At 31.4% G+C, this 24,883-nt stretch overlaps 1 protein-coding gene across 1 annotated transcript; it reads right to left on the bottom strand.

Annotated features, from left to right (window-relative positions):
- Window positions 1–7,789: 7,789 nt before the first annotated feature.
- On the bottom strand, window positions 7,790–10,153 carry LOC144545024 (uncharacterized). Its single transcript, XM_078293577.1, has 4 exons — window positions 9,853–10,153; window positions 9,052–9,336; window positions 8,254–8,946; window positions 7,790–7,816 (listed from the first exon to the last, which is right to left on the bottom strand). The coding sequence occupies exons 1-4, from the start codon at window positions 10,138–10,140 to the stop codon at window positions 7,790–7,792; spliced, it is 1,293 nt and encodes a 430-aa protein (XP_078149703.1). The 5' UTR covers window positions 10,141–10,153.
- Window positions 10,154–24,883: the final 14,730 nt, after the last annotated feature.

Here is a 24,883-nt window from a genome sequence, read left to right as displayed (position 1 = left end):
AGATTTATTTTCTTTTTTTTTTCAGATTAAGCTTGGAAAATCACGGTTTGCATTAAAAGGGTTCCGTCTTTTGCAAGAAAACCAGCACATTGTGTAAAAATGCGATTGAAAACCAGCACTCATTTCTCATATTTCATGAAATTCCTGTTCAAGTGAATCGTTCAGTAGCATTAACAATGTAGAAAAAACTGCAAACACTGTCATTTTTATTACATTCCATACATTTTTAATATTGAACTGCCAAAATAATCCAAATTATACTTCAAATATTTAAGTACAAATGCATTAGCAAACAAAATGTATGTTTTACTTCACACTCATATCTTCATTTTTGAAATTTCAAAAGGTCAATCCGAACCGTTCAATTATGGGCATACATGCATGATTTTGCTAGACAGAAGAAGGAATACTAAAATAAAATTAAAAGGTATTTCAGCAGGAGTTATGCATGGGTTATATTTGGAGGCTGATATTACTACAATAACTTTTATATTAACATAACATTATTCAAATTTTCTAATCTGCAGATAATTTTAATCCTTGTTAATTATTCCTTTAATATTTGCCTCTTCCTCATACCCATTATGTCCTTAGATTTTGTTTAGAAATAAACAAACAACTTGTACGATTCCTTTTATAGATCATCATCAGATTTTTTTTTTTTTTAAATTTCATGTGAGCTACATATTTTTATAAATTTCACAAGTATAAATTCATAAAAAAATTGTTGGTCCATGAAACCGACTAATCAAGAACAAAATTTTATTAAATTAAAATCATTGGTACCATCAAATAAGTGTACCTCTTTAGTACCATAAATAATCATTAATATAAAATGTAAATAACCAAAAGGATGTGGTTGGAGAGACATAAATTCGGGCAAATTCATTCAGATTATTAGAATATTTAAAGTTGTGGTGTTTCACAACAAAATCCTGATAGCTGGTAACTTGATGAAGAAAGAATGGAACCTACCAAGCATGTGTTTCTTGTGTAGAGCAACAGGGGAGAATGTAAAACACCTGTTCTTAGAGTGCTCCTTTTCAATTCAATTATATCAAACAGTGGTTGACATATTCCATTTGCCTAATAGAGATTGGTTGTCAAAAAGAAGCTCAAAGTTGGCTGCTGGGAAAGGAGGCAGACAATAAAACAAAACAAATTCTGGCAATGACGATGTTTACAGATTGGAGAGAAAGATGCTCAAGAATTTTTAGAGAAGAATACAAGTCAATTAACAAATTGTCTCAGGAGGTGCAAGATATGTGGAATTTTATACATTCAAACAACATTTAGCTGACATAAGGAGGTGTCAGCAGAGGAGTTTTATCAATTCATATTATTTTTTAATTTCTTTTAATTTAGATAACTTTTAAAAAAATAAAATGTAAAAAAGTTCAACCATATTGAACTTCTTTTTTCTCTTTCTTTAATTAGATTTCTGTTCGAAACCTAAAACCTGCTTTACTTACAAGTCATCAATAAAAAAAATATATAAAAATTCATTTTGCTTACAAGATGAGGTTTTAGTTGGATAGTACAATTGTGTACGGATTTATTAATAAAAAAATTCCCATCTTAGAACTTCCAAAAATACCTTTCTCAACTAAGAACCTTTAAAATATCCTTTCTCAACTAAGATTAGTAATTGTTAAATAGGAAATGAGAAAAATATGTGTTTTTTATGTTTATTGGAGGGAAAAGAGCTAAATATTGAGTCAGGAGTAAAGAAAGACAGAAAGTGAGTAGGCAAAAATAGAAATAGAGCAAAAAGGTAAAACCACTGAATCATCCGAAATTTACTTTCATTTTTTCAACTGTTTAATGCAAAAGTTTGGTCTACTCCTTATATATGAAAGGGATCGACTAACCATCCTCCAGTCAATTTTCCTCAGTCATCCCCCAGTCAATAACTATTTATGGAGACTATCAACTAACTCTACTTCATTAATTACTTGGGGGACCACCTAATATTTAATAGATTTTATAACTGACACGTGCAAATATGGATACCTATACGCGCAAGTGTTAATATATAATATATCAAGTATTCATATCTAAGATTGTAAGTATTTAGAAAAGAAAAAAAAACTAGGCACATCTTCTACATGTTTTTAGAGTTGGGTTTTTTTCTCCGTTCAATCTTGTCAATATTTCTAACAATCTATGAGTGTAACACCACGTAATGGAAGTACTATATTAAGGTACGATGAAAATAATTTAGATATCTTCTTATTTCTTTAATTAAATAGCTTAGTTTAATAAGAATGCAAAATAGGCACCTTGAATAGAATTATGTTAATTACAGACCATCAGAAAATTATATAAAAAAACAAAACAAAATATACGAAATACTGACGTTCAACAAAACAACTTTCAATATATTTAATAACAATATTATCAACATACAAGATGTATGTAGATTTATCTAATGAAATAAATTATAAATGTCATCTTAATTAACAAGATATCAACAGTAACGGCAAATAATTATAATATAGTATTAACTAAAACATATAAATTAAGAAACATTATATATAGCAGTGTCGGTAAGACAAACACAGAGTGACTAAACATTAAGAAATCACAAAAGGGAATTTGAAACCTGAGTTTGAGATTTTAGTATAATATCTCTCCATAATTAACTTTCCAAGATAACCGCGTTACACATAGCGTATTTTCCTTTGTAAATAGCGACTGTTCCTATTATCAAATTAATTCGTCTGTTACGCAGAAATTACCATCTCCTTTATTTTATATTTATTTCCCTGCTGCATCATTCCCCTGGATTGATTGCAAAATGACAATCTTGGGCTTTTATTTTATTCACTGCCGCACATTCTTTTGTGCCAAATCCTATAAACTAAATTCCTCTCTTAAACTCCAAAAATTACAATCTTGCTAAATCGAGTTGAATCTTCTATGTTCTGAAGAATTTCTTCTATAAGGTACTCCATCTAAACCATGATATTTTATTTATATAATTGTTGTATAAATTTCATCGATTAAAATATGTTAGATTATGTTAGATTGATATATTTAACTAGAGTAATTTTCTGCACGAAAGGTATAAAAGATTTCTACATTCCATGCATAAATTAATTTATTAGAATATGTTAGATTGTAATATTAGTTAAAATAGGTTCTGCTATTAATTATATGAATTCATGAATAATTAGACAATTATTATACTCATCGATTTGATTCCTCTATTTTGTCATGTTTATATAATCTTTATATTATACTTATTTATTTGATAAGAATTTTGAGAATTATATAAGTTTTAATAATTATTTATTTATTAGAAAGTATTATTATTACTCGATAAAATTGTCTTGGTTCTTTGTAACCGGTAGCAATTATTAATAATTTCTTTAATCAATAGTTGTTAAAATTTCTGATGTGCCCAGTTTTGATTTGCCTTTGAAGGATAATAACTTATATATATACTAAAGTCAAAGATGGTCAAGGATTTTGACCGAATTTCATCAAACTTTAGAAATTATATATATAATTTTATTGGATTGTAATTTTTCGCCGATAACCCTAGAAGATGTATTTTCATTCTTTTGGATTCGGCAAGCGAATAAAAAGAAGATGTATTTCACACTAGCTACCTATATACATACACACATATATGTCTTCGTTCATATAGTTCAGATATGGAATTATTTTAATTAAATGGATTTATACTATGAAGTTTGATAACAGAGATTATTAACGGATTTATACCTATATTTTTTTTAGTACCATCAATTATTTTATTAAAAGGATAAATTTTCACCGATAACCCTAGGAATTTATTCACCGATAACCCTAAAGTAATTTTTATTTCAAAATGGTCCCTTCTAAAAACTTATAAATAAATTGATCTTATTCCTGATGAAAAATAGATATAAGTATTTCTGTTTGGAATCTAATGAATGATATTTAGACAAAAGTATACAATTCCATTATTTGTCAGATCGTATAGTAGAACAAAATATATTTATGTTTAAAATATTATGAATAATTTACGGATCTTATGCTTAACAAAAATTAGTTTAGCAATAGACTTGTCTGCATAGAAAACATGTATAAATATTAATTTAGAAACCATGTTATATGATCTAGGTCCGAATTCTGAAGTAAGAAGTAACGTAGAGGCAGGAGTGAACTATTCCACGACAACAGGTACGGGTTTCCTGGACATTGTCAAATTGTTACTTATCGTTTTGTTTGCATTTATTTATTTATAGAATTATGCATGTTGAATCGAACGATCCTTTTTGCTTTGTTTAGAATACTAGGATATGATTATTCGTTCGATCAACGGATTTATAGGACGTGATGTGTTGAGTATGACTCGTGTGTGATTAATGAAACGAATATGAAATGTAATGGATAAATTAAAGGAAAGGAGCCAATATGCGTTGAACGCATGTTGGAATGTATACATTGGGTCTGGTGTTCGACTGGACCCCTCGTTAACGTGGCGTTAGTTAGACTTTCCGTCACGGGTCAATATCTTGCGGTGGTTCGAGTCCCCGTTGAGTGAGACAGTTGAACTAGTGGTGGTTCGAGTCCCCCTAGTGAGACGCCAATAGCTGGGGTGGTTCGAGTCCCCTTGGTGAGGCAAAGAAGATCTAGCGGTGGTTCGAGTCCCCCGCTAGTGGCACGGCTAAGATCTAGTGGGGTTTGAGTCCCCCTGGTGAGGCAGTTAAAAACATGAAAGATAACTAAAGAAGTGTATGTGTGTGTGTGTGTGTGTGTGTTTTTTTTTTAAATATGCATTAGTAAGATTAAATGTGAGGATACAATTTTAATTTCTAGTTTGTATTAATAAGTTAATTTGATAAATTCCGGGACTGGAACTAAATCCTGTACTGAGAGACTGTTCGATCTCTCACCCATTTCCACTTTTACGTGGGTTCCAGGAAATGATGAGGACGATATGGAGCACAAATAAGAGAAACGTGGATCTGGAGATCAACGAGCAGATGGCTCAAGCATCTTTTCATTTTCTTTTTAGTTAAACTTTAATTTTCTCTTTAAAAGTGGATACATTGACTGACATGACAATTATCGGTTTGTTTGTCATGTTTGTCTTGATCTCATGTTGAATGTGTGTAATCTACTCAAAATATTTGGGATGTTAGAAGACTCGTTTGATTTTTAAATATTGCATGAGTATTTATTATTGATAATGTATGTGATGTGCACACGCCTTATATGTAAATACGTGGCGAGTTGTCTCGGGGTGTGACAATGAGAAAGTTTGCAAATCTAAAACCAAGGACGTCTTCTATGTAATTTTCTCTATCAAATGAGATCCGTGATGACATACTTTCAGGTTGTCCGTCGTGCAAGTATTTCATACCTCGTCGTGCAAGTATTCATACATCGTCGTGAATACCTTGTTGTGTAAGTATTTATATCTTGTCGAGCAAGTATTCATACCTTCTCGTTCAAGTATTCATATCTCGTAATACATGTGTATATAATTCATGTCTGAAGTGTTTGTACCTGACATATTTTATCATTTTTTTCCATATGACACAGGATGATGTCTGAAAATATTAATATTAAATAGTGCAATTATTTATACATCGTCATACAAGTGTAAATAGTTCATATGTCAAGTGTGAGTAACTAACAGAATCTATGAAATTTTTATTTTTATTTCCATATGGCACGAGATGATGTATGAAAGTATAAATTTCAAATATTGCAAGTATTCATAATTCGTCATGCAATGTTAATAGTTTATGTATCAAGAGTTTTACCTAAAAGATTTTATCAATAATTTTTTTTTCTTATGATATCAGATGACGTTTGAAAGAACTAATACCAAGTATTCATACCTCCTATTGTAAATGTAAATAGTTTATACATCAAGTATATGTAATCTAACAAATTCTATTAATTTTTTTTTCATATAGCACTAGATGATATATGAAAGTATTAATATAAAGTATTGCAAGTATTTATACATCGTCCTGAAAGTATTAATATCAAGTATTGTAAGTACTCATACTTATAACTGAAGTATGAATTGTTACGTTGAAAAGTATCTCAATTTAATAATTTTCACAAATTACTCTGTTTGATGCTTAATTCTATCAATACGTAATATGAAAAGTATTCAGACTTATGCATTTATGTACTAATATTTACATTGTAGACTATGTTGTATCAATACAGGTACGGTTATCATATCAGATAAGATACGGATACGACGATACAACAATTTTCAAAAATATAGAATACAATATAACTATTATATATATTGTTTTTATTATTTTAATTATATTATAAATTCAACACAGCAATGCAAACAAAAATTGTTAAAGTTTGATGATTTTGCTATGCTACCTGTCATATTTTTTTAAAGAAAGGTCAAAAACCCACCTATATTAAAATCACCGGCAAGTAATCATATTAAAATCACCGCCAAGTGATTAATCATAAATAATAAAGAATAGTCGGCTATACAGAAATAACCGGCCGATTAGTATGAAAAATTCATAACGGTTTGGTGACTGCCAACGATTAGTCGCCAGATTAATTGGCCTAAATGGACGTTTTTTACAACACTAATCACAATATGTGAGAAATGTTACATACGAAAAAATTATTTCAAAAGAAAATTATTGAAAGCAAATCCGGGTCAACTCAGAACTTTAGATCTAACAGTCGGGCCATGAGAAAGTAAGTAATCAAGGTAGTTGAATATGGATCAATTTCAACACTTGAATACGAACCAAATCTCTTCTCGGTAATCTCTCTCCATTGATTTTTTTGGTCATTTTTTGCTTTCATAATCAAATTAGATTGGGACAATGCGCAGAGTGTTATTGGGTATAAAAAAGCAGAAAGATTCGAAAGTAATTAATCAAGACATATTAGATCATTGGATAAAGACGACATGGGGATGCGATAATCGATGAAGTTTGGAGCGGACAACTTGATTTCTCTTTCTTTTTCAAGCTTGATCATTTGGACAGATAGAGACAAGTTTGGAAGTTAGAAAATTTTAAAAAATTGGAAAGATTGGAGATGGAAAATAGACCGTTAGTACTGGGGGATATTTGGGGGATTGAAGGTGGGGGAAATAAATCTTTATCCTATATGAAAATTGTGTGATTTATTTTAAATATAAATAATAAACTTTGCTATTATACTCATTTTCTTTCCATATGATGATCAATTCCAACTGTATAACAGATCAGTTTAGATAATAGTTTAGAACAAAAGGTTTAAAAAAAAACAATAAATACATGAATATCTCTTGAAAAATTTGATTTTGTTCACAACAATTGAGTTTTCGATACACACAATGGGATGAAAAATTTCCAACATGTATTGTGAAATGTCATATAAATTTAGATATCATAATAATTCTCTGATACCAATTTAAATACGATATAGATATCATAATAAATTTCGATATACACAATGGGATGAAAAATTGCTATTTTGCTGATTTTTCTGTTATGTTTTTTGTTTGTGTTGTGCGTACCAATTTACTAGTACAGTGTTTATGGTTGCTTTTGGCGTCACAGAACTTAATTCTCTGATACCATGTTGTTTTGTAAATAGAGATGAAAGACTGAGGAGAAATATAATATGTATTTGATATGATTTTTCTTGCAATTCTAAGATCCTATTTATATTACAAAGCACATAGCCGGTGGCGCGCTCATTTATTGTTTTCTACTTTTGGTACAGTGGACCGTCGGATATTATTTTCTAAGAGGCCTATTGCACTTTTATATAGATGTCCTTGATCTATATGATGAAATCTAATCTAAGACCATTCTTCATCAGAGAGGTTCTTTCATTCCAAAACCGAATGAAAAAATCATTGTGATATTAAATGGTTGTGTGACTTGACCTCTAAACTTTATTCAATAAAAATATATATTTCTTAATATAATGGATCACCCGCAACAATGCACATGAACACCACTATTACATATACATATAGTACGAATACAAAAGTTCTTTTTCCTTCTATCAAAGCATTTAAGGAGACCGAAAAATTATGACCCATCGATAGCTAATGGCCGCCAAAACAGCAAGGATCAATACAATGCAAATTACCTTTTTGAACAACTGACAACAATTTGACCCATTAATTTTAATTTTTGTTATATTACTAAATTGTTGCCACATCAAGAAGCATCCTCTCTTTAGCGAAGCAAAATGCCGTAGAACTGGCTCCCATATCCCGCATTTCTTCAGCAAGAAAATAATAATCCGAACACATACCCAGGAGATACCAATCGTGAAGAGCAAGTTCCATAGACTGAGTAATTCTGGAGCCGACATGTACCACTTATCATGATTAGGATTATTATTATCATTAGAGTATTCATCATTACTGTAGAGCACAGATATGCCACAAGTGAATGCCAGAGCCATTGAGGAGGCAGCAAACCAGATCACCCATACTAAGAACTTCATCACAATGTTTTTCTTCCGAGGGACCACACATAACAAAAGCATCATAACACTAACAGATAAAAAAAGGGCAGACACGTCATAAAACATGAAGTAATTTAGAAAATGGCCAAAGACAGGTTGACCTTTAGTCATTTCATGATCCTTATCATCAGGTTTAAATCCTCCTGGAGGATTTAATGCCGCTTGGAAGGTGACAGTAGTCACCAACGTCGCTACCAACAACAGAATTTGTGGATCATACTTCTTTTCCTTTTTCTCCTTTCTCTCATTTGTGGTGACAATACAATGGGGTTGCCACGGTAACATTCTTGAAACAGAATCCCTGATGACAGGTCCTAATTCAACTGCAGTCTTCCCCCCAGCTGCCCGTATCATCTCGCCAATGATGAGATCTCCATTCTGTGGTCGTGATTCCAGAAGAACATCGAGTGGAGTTAAGGACATCAAGTTCCTAGCGTTCACATCGATGGCTACTTTATTCAACAGAAATTTGATTACCTGAGATGTAAAGGTGTAATTTGTTAAGTATATACACTTAGAAAACTTAGGGTATCAAGGATGAATATATTCAACCACTTATTTTATTAGGAAGAAAGGTAATACCGATAATTGCTTGGTTGCTACGGCATGATGCAAAATTGTATTTCCTCTGTCATCCTTTGCATTAATGTCCTGCACCTGATCGATCAAGAACTCAACTGTGTCAAAAGAATTATATTTGACAGCCAAATGAAGAATACTTTCTCCACAATTGGTAAGCTTATGGACCGCCTCCTCACAGGCTTCAACTAACTCTTTCACTATTACTGTCCTTCTTTTTTTAACAGCAATATGAAGCGGCAGTAACCCTTCCTGTTCCTCACTTATTAAACAAAGGTCGGAGCCATCCTGCAGAAAAATATGAAAATTTTTACATGCATATTTTGTCAACAGTAAGATCTTGAAGGTTTGTTGACAACCAAATTTTTACAAGTTAATGGTACATAATATATATGTAATAGTGGCGTTCTCATCTGTTTCTTGTTTACTTATTATTTTGAATACTTATATTTTGTAAGCAAAGTACTGTCCATCAATGGCCATATATTTTAATCTGCCGGTCGTCCCAAAAACATTAATTTCCCATGAAAAGTTGTCGTCGTTAAGTTCAGCAAGGATTATTGTCAGGGTACATATGTACAAAATTTGAACAAAGACATGAGAAAGATATGCTTAATTTGCAAATTTGTATGATATATGTGGTTGCAGAATCGAACTTATAAATTTTAGTGTTATTATTCTTCATGATTGTATAGGTTAATTTAAGGATTAGTTGGGTTAGTAGGAGGGAGGAGCTTTGGTTTAATTTAATATTTGTTTGTTTTAGTTATTATCAGAAAAAAACATACAACTGATCTATATTACCTTCAATAACTCCTTCACTACAGTGACATGACCGTGGGCGGCAGCCAAATGCAGAGGTGACAAGCCCTGGCCATTGAGCTCCTTCGCAAGCTCAGGTTTGCAATAGATAACTTCGGAAACAAAATCAGCATGTCCAAGCATTGCAGCAATATGCAAGGGATTATCTCCCACTGATGTTCTACCATTCACTTTCTCGAGCAAGTTCTTATCTTCCTGGAGAAGCTCTTTTAATACATTGACATCTCCAGCATGAGAGGCCTCTTCTAGTCTGGTAAAGAGTGTATCCATTGTTAGTCCCTTTTCCTTGGTTGGGTTTACAAACACAACACTAGCCCAGCCCCTTAAATAAAAAAAGAAATGTAATGTAATGTTCTTTCCATTTACAAACGCAAAGAAAGAGAAACTTCCATTTGGTGAGTTGTCCTAGACCCTTTCGAAGACCTATATGGAACCGAGGAAAGATCGTCCAAAATAAACTACATGATATTACTGGTAAAATAACCTTTGATTTTGACTAGATATTTCTGCTGGTTATTCAGTTTGTATATATGTTTTAAAATAGAACACTTTGTTGATTGGACATGTACGTCATTGCAACAGTAAGCAATAATAATCCTTTTAGTTATGTAGAGAAAAATAAGAATTCAAGATAGCAAGTTACAAGATGTTTCCTATGTTTCCAACATGTTTAATTTTCTTATCTTCGTGCGGAAGCTTTTACAGTTTGCAAGAAGAATACTTCGAGTCATGTCGAGAAAAATCAATATAGCAAAATTCTAAAAATAATTTATTTAATGAAAAACACTGATTTTCAAAAATTCTAAAAAAATAATAAAATTTTCCAAAAAATATAAAATTTGGTCTCCAAGCACATTTCAATATGAATAATATCACTACAGCAAAACGGAGCTTCAGCGACCGGTATCAGCGACCAGTAGTGACGCCGGTCGCTGATGTTCAATTTTTCATCAAATATAAAAATTTCCACTCAAATTTCGGCGACAACTGTATCAGCGACCGGTATCAGCGACCGGCGCCAGTACCGGTCTCTGAAAGTTTTTTTTTTTTTTTTTTTTTTTTTTTTCGCTGAAATTTTGGGAGTAAATCGCGTGGGCGCCAGAACCTTCTCCTCCGCGCGCCAGAACCCAATCGAAACCCTTCAAATTTTGATCGAAACCCCAAACCCTTTTTCAAAATTGATCGCCTCTCTCTCGCCTCAGACCAATGGCCCTCAGCATCTCTCTCTCGCTCTCTCGCCTCTCTCGACGCACCATCTTTCTCTTGCTCTCTCGCCGGACCAGCCAAGACCGAGCCGTTTTCGCATGCGGGTTCACTTCCGACTTGACCAGGTAACTCTTCTCTTCTTCTCTTCCCTCTGATCTAGAACTTGGCAAATCTCATCAATTGTAGTCATGGAAGAAGGAGACAGTCAAGATTCTCAATGCATTGATACAGGTAACTCTCCCTTATTCTCTCTCTAGATGGAAATGATGGAGGAGCTTGGATTGGATGCACACCAAAATCAGCCTCAGTTGAACCAGAAGCGAACAATAGAAGTCGATGTGTGAGTTCTAGCTCCTCTCTCTGATTCTACCAATTTATTATTATCAGTACTAACATTATTAATATTGCAATGCTTATTAGTTCAAGGAAAAAATAAAAGAAACAAAACAAAAGGTCATGAGTTTTCTTTTTAATGTATCACAGTGTGGTATCAGCCGTGCTCAAGGAGATGACAAATGGCACCTTCTCATCTGAGGTAGCAATCATGCTTAACAAGGTGAGCTTCCTTTATTATTAAATTGTAAAATAAATAGGACAGATAGATAGAGAACATAAACTCTGATTCTGGTAAAATAAATAGGACAGATAGATAGAGGATTTAATTTCATGCAGTTTAGGCTTTAATTTTGATCAATTTGGATTTTTTTGCTATTTTTAATGAATTTTTGAAGTTCAGCCTTTGAAATGGGAAAAAACAGCAAAAATGACAGCACTGTTCCCAGTTTACCCCTGTGTTTAGGCTACTGTTTGGTATAGTTAGGGAGCCCCAAAATTTATGAAAAATTACCAGCATATATAACACCATGTCTTGAGAATTTTCATATAAAGAACATTAAATTTGGCTTAGTAAAACTCTTGGAATGAATTTCTAAAGTTGGCTACGATCTTTTCTTGACCTCCTGTGACAGATCAGCCAGTGCAGGCTGATCAAAAGTCTAAATCCAAAATCCACTTACACAGTTAGATAGAGGACAGAAAAACAAGTGGTTTAGAGCCAAAGTTTTCTCCATTTGGATTTTTCTGCTATTTTCTAACCATTTTCAAAGTTAAGACTTTTCAAAAATATGAAAACAACATATTATACAAAATTTAGCATGATGTAACAGATATAATTGCATCTTTTTTCAGACAGACCACCTACAGCTTGTCAACAAGAACCTTCATGACCAGGTTATCAATTAATTCTAGGTCACAAGAAGATTTTAGTGTTTGTGGATTAGCTCATGTAATTAGTATTGTCAAAATGTGATATTATGTTTGATTTAGCATGATGTAATATACTCTTGCTTTGATCGATTTTGTTTGATTTGAATGTTGTTTATATTTTGTATGTTTAGATGTTGTTATTTATGTTTGATCGATGTGAATGTTTGGTATGTGTGGTACCAATTAAATGGGGGAAAGTGAATAACAAAAAAAAACCCAAAAAAATTGACAGAAGGTTATCAGCAACCGGTTTTTGACTATCAGCGACCGTTTATTTCGTCGTAGATATGTTTTTCTGACGTCAGCAAAAATTAACAGCGACATAAAACAATTGGTCGCAGAAAAAGTATCAGCGACCGGCCGACGTCATTCAGCGACCGGCCGACGTCATTCAGCGACCGGTGACGTCAGCAGAAGAGTATCTGCGACAAGGCTTTCAGCGACCGGGGTATCAGCGACCGGAATTGACTTTCTGAGACCGGAATGACTATCAGCGACCGGCGACGTGACTATCAGAGACCGGAAAACCGGTCTCTGAAAGTCTTTGTTGCTGTAGTGTATGTTGAGAAGTTTGGATGGACTATTTGAACTTTGAAACTACAGATACGAGCACAAATTAAAATACTCACTTTAATTTACAAAGCACGGTAGCCATACTCATATATATATATAGAGAGAGAGAGAGAGAGATAGGCTAATGTGCTTCCGGTAGCATATGGGCCGAAATGCTTCCGGTGGAAATTTGAAATTTCAAAATTCAAAAAGTCGATCTGAACCGTTCATCTCCTTCTCCATATTAATATCTACTTGGAGACCAAATTTTACATTTTTCTGAAATTTTTTACTATTTATTAAGCCACTTTGAAAATTGCTGATCCAACGGTGGCTTACCAAACAGTAAAAATCAGAAGCTACCGTTGGATCAGCGATTTTCAAAGTGGCTTAATAAATAGTAAAAAATTTCAGAAAAATGTAAAATTTGGTCTCCAAGCAGATATTAATATGGAGAAGGAGATGAACGGTTCAGATCGACTTTTTGAATTTTAAAATTTCAAATTTCCACCGGAAGCATTTCGGCCCATATGCTACCGAAAGCACATTAGCCTATCTCTCTCTCTCTCTCTCTCTCTATATATATATATATATATATGAGTATGGCTAATATAATATTAGTGTCATATCAGTCTATATAACACCAACTACAAAACCTATTAAATCGAGTTCAAATTGTGAATCCAATCCGTTCAAATTAATTTACTTTATGAGTGATGGATTTACATGCAAACTTTTTATATTTTTGAGTTATTTTAGTATCAAATCAAGCGGCAAAAAAAATTGAAAAATGAATGTATTAAAATTAACTTAAAAACTCACACATTTGACCGCTTTACTTGATACCAAATAAATCCAAAAACTTATAAATTTTACATGTAAATGCACAACTAATGAAGTAGATCGGTTTGAATTCACCATTTGAACTCGATTTGATAGGTTTTAGAGTTGGTGTTATATAGACTGAAATGACACTGATGTTATATTATCCATACTCTTTATATATATATATATAGAGAGAGAGAGAGAGAGAGAGATATATATATATATGTGAGCTACGGTGAGTTGCGAACTAAAGCGACTATTTTACTTCACACTCATATTTTGCGATTTTAAAGTTCAAAACGTTGATCCGAACTGTTCATCTTATTCTCCATATTGAAATGTGCTTGGAGACCAAATTTTACATTTTTTTAATTTGTTTACTATTTATTAAGCCACTTCGAAAATTGCCGATCCGGTGGTCTAGAAATTTTTACTGTTTTACTGTTCACCATATTTTCAAAGTGGCTTAATAAATAGTAAAAAAATTTCAAAAAATATAAAATTTAGTTTTCAAGCATATTTCAATATGGAGATTACATCTAACGATTCGGATCAACGTTTTACACTTTGAAAATGAAGATATTGTGTGAAGTAAAAACATGTTTTACTTCACAACTCATCGTAGCCCATATATATATATAGAGATGGGCTATGGTGCATTGCAATGCATGGAGGGGTTTGTGCATTGGACCATAAATCTAAAATTCAAAATCCAAATGGCCGATCCAAACCATTCATCTTGTTCTCCATATTAATATGTGCTTGGAGACCAAATTTTACATTTTTCTGAATTATTTTACTATTTATTAAGTATTTTACAAAATTGTTGATCCAACGGTGGCTGCTGATTTTACTGTTTTGTTAAGCCACCGTTGGATCAACAATTTTGTAAAATACTTAATAAATAGTAAAAAAATTCAGAAAAATGTAAAATTTGGTCTCCAAACACATATTAATATAGAGAACAATGTGAACGGTTCGGATCGACCATTTGAATTTTGAAAAGTCAAATATTGGTCCAATGCACCAACCCCTCTATGCATTGCAATGCACCATAGCCCATCTATATATATATATATATATATGAGGAGGGTTCAAATGCACCCAAATTTGTGTGCACCAAAATGCACCCTATCTTTCAAATCATTTTTCTCTGTTTTCAAAGTCCGAATAGTCAATCCGAACCGTTAGATGCGATCTATATATTAAGATATGCTTGGAGACCAAATTTTACATTTTTTGGAATTTTTTTACTATTTACTAAGCCACTTTGAAAATCGCTGATTTTACATTTTTTGGACCATTGGATCAGCGATTTTCAAAGTGGCTTAATAAATAGTAAAAAAATTGCAAAAAATATAAAATTTGGTCTCCAAGCACATCTTAATATATAGATCGCATCTAACGGTTCCGATTTACTATTTGGACTTTGAAAACGGAGAAAAATGATAGGGTGCATTTGGGTGCACAAAAATTTGGGTGCATTTGAAATTGAACCCTCCTATATATATATGAGGGGGGGATCCAATTACACCATTTTATGGTGGCACATCTTGACACTATATTTTTATAAGTCATTTTTGCGATTTTAAAATCCAAATAGACGATCCAAACTGTTCATATATATAGAGAGAGAGAGTGACTAATGTGCTTGGAGACCAAATTTTATATTTTATGGAATTTTTTTACTATTTATTAAGATGGGTACAAAAACTAGTCAAATTCAGACTATTGAATTTTGTACCCATCTTAATAAATAGTAAAAAAATTCCAAAAAATGTAAAATTTGATCTGGAAGCACATTTTATTGTGGAGATCACATCTAACGATTTGGATTGACATATACATATACATATAAATATATATACACACATACATATATATATACACATTTATTAAACTATGTATCAGATACACACATTCATATACATATACATATACATACATACATATATATATATATATGCTTGGAATATGCTTGGAAATGTGTTTCGAAGACCATTTATTAAAATATGCTTGGAAATGTGTATCTAATATGTATCAGAGACATGTTGGTATCGGATATGGGTACAGAGCCCTCCCAGGAGTATCAAGGTAACATAGCTTTCACATAACTGTCCATTCAATATTTTAGTTTATATGTTTTTTCTTTGGAAGAAGAAAGAAACAATTATTCGTTCTTTTATAAAATTGTTCTTCGCATGGAAGTTGTTAAGCTGTTGATGATCACAGCTACTTCGTTGTTCAATAATATTCTAATCAATTTATTATGGTAAATTTGAACGGGGCCAAACACAGAGATATATATTATTTACCTCTATATTAATTTATTAATTAAAAGTATGTAATCAAATATGAATAAATAGAAGAGTTACAAATTAAATTTAAGTGCTAATTAATTAACATTATACCGATAAAAAAAAATATAGAAATGTAGGATTGCTTATGTGCTTCTGCTAAATATATCAAATAATAGAGGAGAGTTTGAAATTATAGGTATATTTATTCAATTTAACTGTTAAATACTTAAAATAAATTAAATATTAGATAAAATGTTTTAGTGGGGATATTTCATATTATGGTGTTTTCATTGGTAAATTGAATATTATAAAGTTTGCATGAGTACACTGGAAATTCTCCCTTAATTTAAAACCTAGAGGTTCCTTCTTTATGAAAAAGGATGGGACTTAATAGAACAATTTATATGAATATCTTAATATAACATGCAATTCATTTGCCTCACTAATTGTCTCCTCAGTTGAAGGTAAGATTGGTATCAATCGATCTTGCCGAGAGAATTAGACTGGATCGAGGAACCCTAAATGTTAGTACAATTTAGCTCATTGCTAAACACTACTACAAATCGCTCATTTGCCATCGGATGTGCTTCTGCACAGATGGTGTATGTTATGAGTGGCAATGTTGTAATTACTTTGAACTTTTTAACAGATGGTGATGTTCTAAATTTCAAAAAATTTTGAATTTTAATCTAAGTCCCGACTTTTTATTTGCCTCGCTCCCTCTCTCCACTGCCCTCTCCCTCTGCCGCCCCAAATTTTTCAGATCTCCTCTCTCTCACTCTACTTGCCGCTTTTCCCTCTCTCACTCAATCTATCGCTCTAAATTTCTAGGTCAACACTGCTGAATCCTCTATTTTTCCAAGTGGTCACTCGACCTCAAATCTCTCCTCTACCGCCATTGCTAGGGTTTTGGTGTTGAGGTTTTTGCCTCGATTGGCCACAAAGGGTTCGTTTTATGACCTATTCTTGGTCGAATTTTATTCAGGATTCACGATTTGCCTTATTGTCTTCTACTTTGCAGGGAGGTACATACTCTAAACTTGTTTTTTCTTCACCATTTACCCTTATCTTTCTCTTTCTTCCTCGCAAGGAGGTACAAAATCTGAGTTTTTTTTTTACATATTTTGTTGCAAACTGGTGATTTTTTAATTGCTGAAAATTTGAGAGCAAAATTTTTATCTATTCTGTCCTCGTAAAATTATTGAACCAGTGTAATATGGACTGATTTTTGTACTGGTTAAAATTATTTTCTATACTGGTTAAATTATTTACCTATTATGTACTGGCAAAATTATTTTCTTCCCCTAATTTGTTTAAAATGTTACTGATCTAACAAAGACTACTTCTTGTTTAAATGACACAATATGATTTTTTTTATCAACTATGGGTTAAAAAATTGATTTCAATTTTGATTATCAAACATTAACTAAAAAAAGATAAGGTTGATGTTTTTAATTTTATTTACATTCTTTATCACTAGGTTTTTGCTCAGGTGGGTGTCCAACTATAGCTGATTCAGTAATAGTAATGCAAGGTGGCTCCAGGCAATGCTTATTGGTTAGTGATATGTGCATAATCTTCCCCTTTTCAGCTAAATTATAGGAATTGTTTGTTATTACTTCATCTCAATAACCCATAGCTTTAATTGTATGTATATTCCAGGTGTATATCAGATGTTGGAAAGATTGTCACATCTACTAATGACTTCACAGTTTCAACGTAAGTTCGCAACTTAATATAGCAGTGTCTCCTATTTTTGAAAAATATATGGAAGTAATAATTGATATAAATTCCTTTCTAATATGAGGAGGGATCCGAATATAATTTATTAAATAATCTATTTTTATTTATTTATGAAACTTAATCTAAAACCTTAACCTCAATTGGGTAACCGGATATAATTTTCGGTTACGATCCTTATAATATTTTAGGAAAAAAATGGTTAAATTTTGATAAATTTGAGTAGCTAGAATCAATTAGTTGCATACAAAAACAGATGAGTATATGTCATTAATCTTGACAAGAAATTAATATGTTTAAATCTCCAATTGTAACCATATATAATTTTCGGTTGCCAAAAAGTAAAAAAAAAATTTTAAATCTCCAATTGTAATTGTATATAATTTTTGGTTGCCAAAAGTAAAAAAAAAAAAAAAAAAGGTCTAGCCTTGTAACCATATATAATTTTCGGTTGCCAAAAATAAAAAAATAAAAATAGTCGGTGAAGCCTTATATGTGATACGAATTTGACTAGTTTTTGTACCTATCTTAATAAATAGTAAAAAAATTCAAAAAAATGTAAAATTTGATCTGGAAGCACATTTTATTATGGAGATCATGTTGAATGGTTTGGATCGACGATTTACAATTTGAAAATGTAAAAAATAATTGTGGTAACTTTGAGGTAACTAAAAATTGTGGTAATTGGATCCCTCCTCTTATATATATAACAATAGTAGTGTATAATTACTTATTAGTTCTCTTTTATTTTGGTTCTTTGTAGTGTGATCTATCAAGAGCTGATAATCTCATGAGGAAATTTGGACCAAGCCTTAAAAAGGTTTAATGATTCAAAAATTTTCATTTAAGTAAAGAAGCTTTAGTTCAGGCACTTTTGGCTTTTTGAGATTTGTTCTAAACTATTTCTTTATGAAATGTTTGATACAGTTGTAAATTAGTGTACAAATGCTAGTTCGATGATTCCATGTAATTGTGATATTTTAATAATTCATTGTTATTATATTGTTGTTTAGTGACATGGTTGATATAATTTGATTAATTGTTGGAATCATGATTGTTGAATGTTATTTGTGATTATTGAATATTATTTTCTAGCAAAATTGGAGGCTAGAAACATCTTTGAGGGAAATATTAAAAAATAAGCATTCTAAAAATATATAAAAAATAGAAAAAAAAAATCAAACACCATCGATTCATTGTCAAAAACAGATGGTAAAATGGTACTGAAAACCATGGGAAACCATGGGAAAAATTCGATGATTCCATGTAATTGTGATATTTTAATAATTCATTGTTATTATATTGTTGTTTAGTGACATGGTTGATATAATTTGATTAATTGTTGGAATCATGATTGTTGAATGTTATTTGTGATTATTGAATATTATTTTCTAGCAAAATTGGAGGCTAGAAACATCTTTGAGGGAAATATTAAAAAATAAGCATTCTAAAAATATATAAAAAATAGAAAAAAAAAATCAAACACCATCGATTCATTGTCAAAAACAGATGGTAAAATGGTACTGAAAACCATGGGAAACCATGGGAAAAATTCGATGATTCCATGTAATTGTGATATTTTAATAATTCATTGTTATTATATTGTTGTTTAGTGACATGGTTGATATAATTTGATTAATTGTTGGAATCATGATTGTTGAATGTTATTTGTGATTATTGAATATTATTTTCTAGCAAAATTGGAGGCTAGAAACATCTTTGAGGGAAATATTAAAAAATAAGCATTCTAAAAATATATAAAAAATAGAAAAAAAAAATCAAACACCATCGGTTCATTGTCAAAAACAGATGGTAAAATGGTACTGAAAACCATGGGAAACCATGGGAAAAATACTAACACCATCGGTTGAAAAACCTTCAACCGATAGGAAAACTACCAATGCTATCAGTTTTCAACCGATGACATCAAAAACACATGGTAAAGTGCGATTTCAACTGATGGGAAAGGTTTTTTTTAGTAGTGGAAAGAGTTTTGGAGTTCCACTTCTCAAAGCTATACAGAAGTTACGATATGAAAATTATATATGTACCCATCATAACTTGTACATAACAATGAGATTAGCTTTGTGGATAACAATGAGATGTTTTCATGGAAGAATAAGATATTCATTTTTTTATAGAAATTGTCAAACTTCACAGGCAAGTTTCGTGTATATGCGTTGTCTGGTTGCTTGTGGGTTCTAGTGATGATTCATCTAATAATCTCATTTCTTATTGCTTTTATTTATGAGAGTCGATAACAGTATACGCATTACAGTACCATATCACAACTATCATAATTATATGGGATCACAAAACTCTAGTACTAAATTTATTCTAAGTATTAATACCTATGCAAAGAAGTATTATGTACAAAAATATTTATACCTATGAAATGAAGAATTTTACGTAAATAATTCTCTCCAACCAAATCTTCCAAACATACTTGTACCATAAATAGGTACACATTTGAAGAGGTGCTCCTTTCAATCTTGTCCATATTTTTGATGATATATGATATATTTTGCGAATCTAAAACCACGTACGTTTTGTATGCAATTTTCTCTTTCAAGTGGGGTCCATGGTGATGTACTTTCGAACTCATTGTTATAAAAAGTATTTATACCTATGTTGTCAACTATTTTTGTTAATGGAATATTGATGCAGAGACAATTGAAAGATTGAAAAATGAATGATCATAATAAGTTACGTATCAAAGTATTAATATATTATTTTTCAATTGGACAATTGGAGGACTTGTATCTATGAAGGTTGATACAAAACGAGAGCAGGGACTAGGAAAGGAGGGTCATATAATTAGTGAAGACCTTACAGGAAGAGTGTTACAGTAATTATTAGAATAATAATTAGTGGGGACTATAATATATAATTTCTCTAAATGGAATGCGGAAATTTTGAAGATATTGGAGTGAGGATACTCAAATAATTATTTTTATTTTTTGAGAATGAGTGTACTCCAATATATTTTCGTGTTCAAAACTAATAAAAGGTTCCATTGCTATCATATTTCAAATTGTCTCTCTAGCTATTCCCTGATCTTCTTTAACTTGTTGAAATTAAATAATCAGATCGATCCAAAAAAAGACAAATATTTTTTGCATATAGATAATTTAAAGATAGTACTCGAGCTCAAAATCTTTTTTATATTACAACTTTAGAATTTTGTCAAATTGCATAACGTTCACAAGAGCAAAGCATCACGTAATTTCAAGATCATATAATACTAGTGACCAAATGGTATAATGAAATCACTGGCCGCATTTATTGGGCTTAAATAGTTTCCAATTGAAGGAATAATCAAGAATTATAAATTTTGGAGCCAAGCATTTCATGTAGAAAATGGCATGTTAATCCGGTTAGAGGGTCTCTTGTAAATATTTATAGTTGGAAGGCTTGATTTCTTTGTAAAATACATCTCAATTAGGATGGCACTTTCCATTTAGTTATTATTCATTATATGAAATATTCAAATTTTGACTAACAGAATCAATTAATTAGATTATATCATAGTAGTCTTCGAGTTTAAAATAATCACTTTATGTACCAAAGTTCAAATGTAGGACGTAAGAGAAAAAACATATTTTCCGCAAAATGTTTTTCTGATTATAACATGGAATGTTGATTACATCATCTAATTAAGGATATCTTAATTAGTCATGGAGAAATCCTCAGCAAGACTCTTAAAAATTATATATATAACCGGCTGCATCACTGATTATGTCATGCAAAAATTTGACTACGATTGGGTCAGTTTGCACTTGAATTATCCTCCAGTGCGCACAATAACTGGTCAGGACAGGAAATATATTACTCATGAGAAATGAATACGTTTGGGTCCTTGATCATTTCCTCGGACTGTGTTTGGATATAGATAACGTTTGTTATCAAATTTAGATCGGATATATATAGATGCATGCCAAGGTAGCTTCAGGGTAGCTTTGTGGTTTTTGTTGATTGCGTTTTTGATAAACTGGGATTGGGGAATGTTTTATATATTGATTTGGTTTGCGATTGTTTTTTAGAGAATTCTTCGTTTTAAGACTAGTTGATTGACGTTTAGCTATCTAAGGTCATCAAGATGCTTTATCTCGCGATACAGCTAATTTTTTATATACAACTCGCTTGCAATGCGTACGTGTATACACGTACGCGCATACGGGTATCTCTTCCAGAGATACCTACACGTATACGCATATGCGTGATTTCTTCCTGGAAGGAAGAAACACGCCCGTATGCGTGTGTTGATTCTTCCCAGAAAATCAATACACGCACGCATGAGGCACGTCATGTACAGGTGTGATTTGTATCTCTGGAGAGATACAAACACGCACCTATACGCATGGATCAAGGACTCAAACACAGTCTGAGGACTAAATGTTATGATATTAAAATTATCACGATTTTGTTGTTGGACCGGAGATTGTGACAAGAGAGGCACCCTCACATCTATCCTTTGTCCTGTCAATTTATATCACAAATATAAAATATAAAAAAATAATACGGAGTTAGCTACAAATTAAGATCATTAACCGGTTATTTAACAATGCACTTCTCTATAATTGGCTTAATTAAACAATCATTCAAATAAGCTGGATTCATCCACACAAATTTGCATCATATTTAACTAGCGATAGCACCTGAGTCTGAATTATCAGTAAAATAAGTCACACAATATCCATATCATTTTATTTCACAAATGAAATTCGAACCTCAGACCGCTATCCCATTAAATGTGCATCATAATTCAATACCTAATGCAATCATCAAATTCAATCAAACAAATTGAAAATACATATTATAGAGAAGTATCGTTATCTGATTTTTTTTTTTCCCTTCCTTTCTTCCAATTTACGTATTTTGGACTCAAGCTCAATTCTATTGAGCTTAATATGTTTTTTTATATTCTACCGTACTTCTCAGTTATGAGAACTTATGATCAATGGAAAAGGGACTAGATCCCTCTTTTCTCTCAAAAAAAGATTCCTGTTAGTCGTGGAGAACCTGCTTGGCATTGAGCACTGGAGCGGATCCTGCGCGGCTGCTGTATGTACATATATATTGCTCTATTTTATGTCAAAAAACACGTAAATCAAAAGAACATTAATTATTGTTTTTGGTATCTCTTAATCAGGGAAGGTTTAACTCGTTCAGGTCGACACACTAAAAAATATCAAATGATAGAGATTTATTTCATCGCTGTACTCTATCACAACCATCCTCCTGCTCTAATTGGATGATAATCCTGTTAGTAAACATATCACGCGCTTTGGGCACCGTCCTTAATAAGTTAACTAGTTGATCTTATTTTATTAATTGTCAATGCTCCTGAAAAGGTACTAATAGTTTTTATTATTATCTTAGGTTTTTTTTATTATCGTAGCTTTTATTTTATTCAAAAATACCACACACGCACATATTACTATCTCAGTTGTCTTGTCTCAGAAGTTACTTCCTAGGTTATAATTTCAATGAATTTTACATCTTTCATGTGATACTAGTATTGTGTCCGTGCGTTATAATGGGATATATTATAAGATTGAATAGAATACAATGACACTTTTTTGTTTGACCTTCACACAAAATATATATATATATAGAGAAAGAGAGAGAGATGGGCTATGGTGCATTGCAATGCATTGAGGGATTTGTGCATTGGACCATAAATCTAAAATTTAAAATCCAAATGACTGATCCAAACCGTTCACATTGTTCTCTATATTAATATGTGTTTGGAGACCAAATTTTACATTTTTCTGAATTTTTTTACTATTTATTAAGTATTTTACAAAATTGTTGATCCAACGGTGGCTTAACAAAACAGTAAAATCAGCAGCCACCGTTGGATCAACAATTTTGTAAACTACTTAATAAATAGTAAAATAATTCAGAAAAATGTAAAATTTGGTCTCCAAGCACATATTAATATGGAGAACAAGATGAATGGTTTGGATCGGCCATTTGGATTTTGAATTTTAGATTTATGGTCCAATGCACAAACCCCTCCATGCATTGCAATGCACCATAGCCCATCTCTATATATATATATGTATATGTATATACGTATATACGTATATACATATACATATGTATATGTATACGTATATACGTATATACGTATCTACATATACATATATGTATATACATATGTATAGGTACATGTATATGTATATACATATGTATAGGTACATGTATATGTATATGTACATGTATATGTACATGTATATGTACATGTATATGTACATGTATATGTACATGTATATGTACATGTATATGTACATCTATATGTACATGTACATGTATATGTATATACATATGTATATGTACATCTATATGTACATGTATATGTATATACATATGTATATGTACATCTATATGTACATGTATATGTATATACATATGTATATGTACATGTATATGTATATATATATATGTACATGCACATGTATATATATATATGCATATGCACATGTATATACATATATGCATATGCACATGTACATGTATATGTATATATATATGCATATGCATATGCATATGCCATATGCATATACATATGTATATGTATATATATATGTATATGTATATATATATACTAGTATCGTACCCGTGCGTTGCAACGGGGCATTTTACAATATAACAAAATATATTCTCATACAAAAATAGACCAAAAAAATAGAATAATTATTCAATAATGAAGTTAAATTAAAAGTCCAATGAAACAAGGTGCTAATTTAACTTCATTTTTCCTAAATTTCAAAAATCAAATAAATAATTAAATACAACTTTCTATAATATAAACAAAGCCAATAGGTAAACCATACAAATTCTCCACATTTTGGATTTTAAAAAATAAACCATACTTGCTCCTGCTGTAAGGCTTGCATCTCCAAGTGCTTACACAACTTCTCATGTACATACATTGGAAAGTTTTAGCATTGCGTTTTTTTTTTAAATAAAAATAAAATGATAAAAATTCCTTCAAACAATAAAAAATTATCCATTCCCCATCAATATTTAATTTCGACAGTGCCTAACTGCCCTTAATGTTTCATCTTCGGAAAAGTGTATCAAGAGATAAGAAATAAATCACCTCAGCGTTGAAT

This window comes from Carex rostrata, chromosome 27, assembly GCF_964058835.1.
Source record: "Carex rostrata chromosome 27, lpCarRost1.2, whole genome shotgun sequence".
NCBI lineage: Eukaryota > Viridiplantae > Streptophyta > Magnoliopsida > Poales > Cyperaceae > Carex > Carex rostrata.
This window is presented reverse-complemented; position numbering and strand designations above follow the sequence as displayed.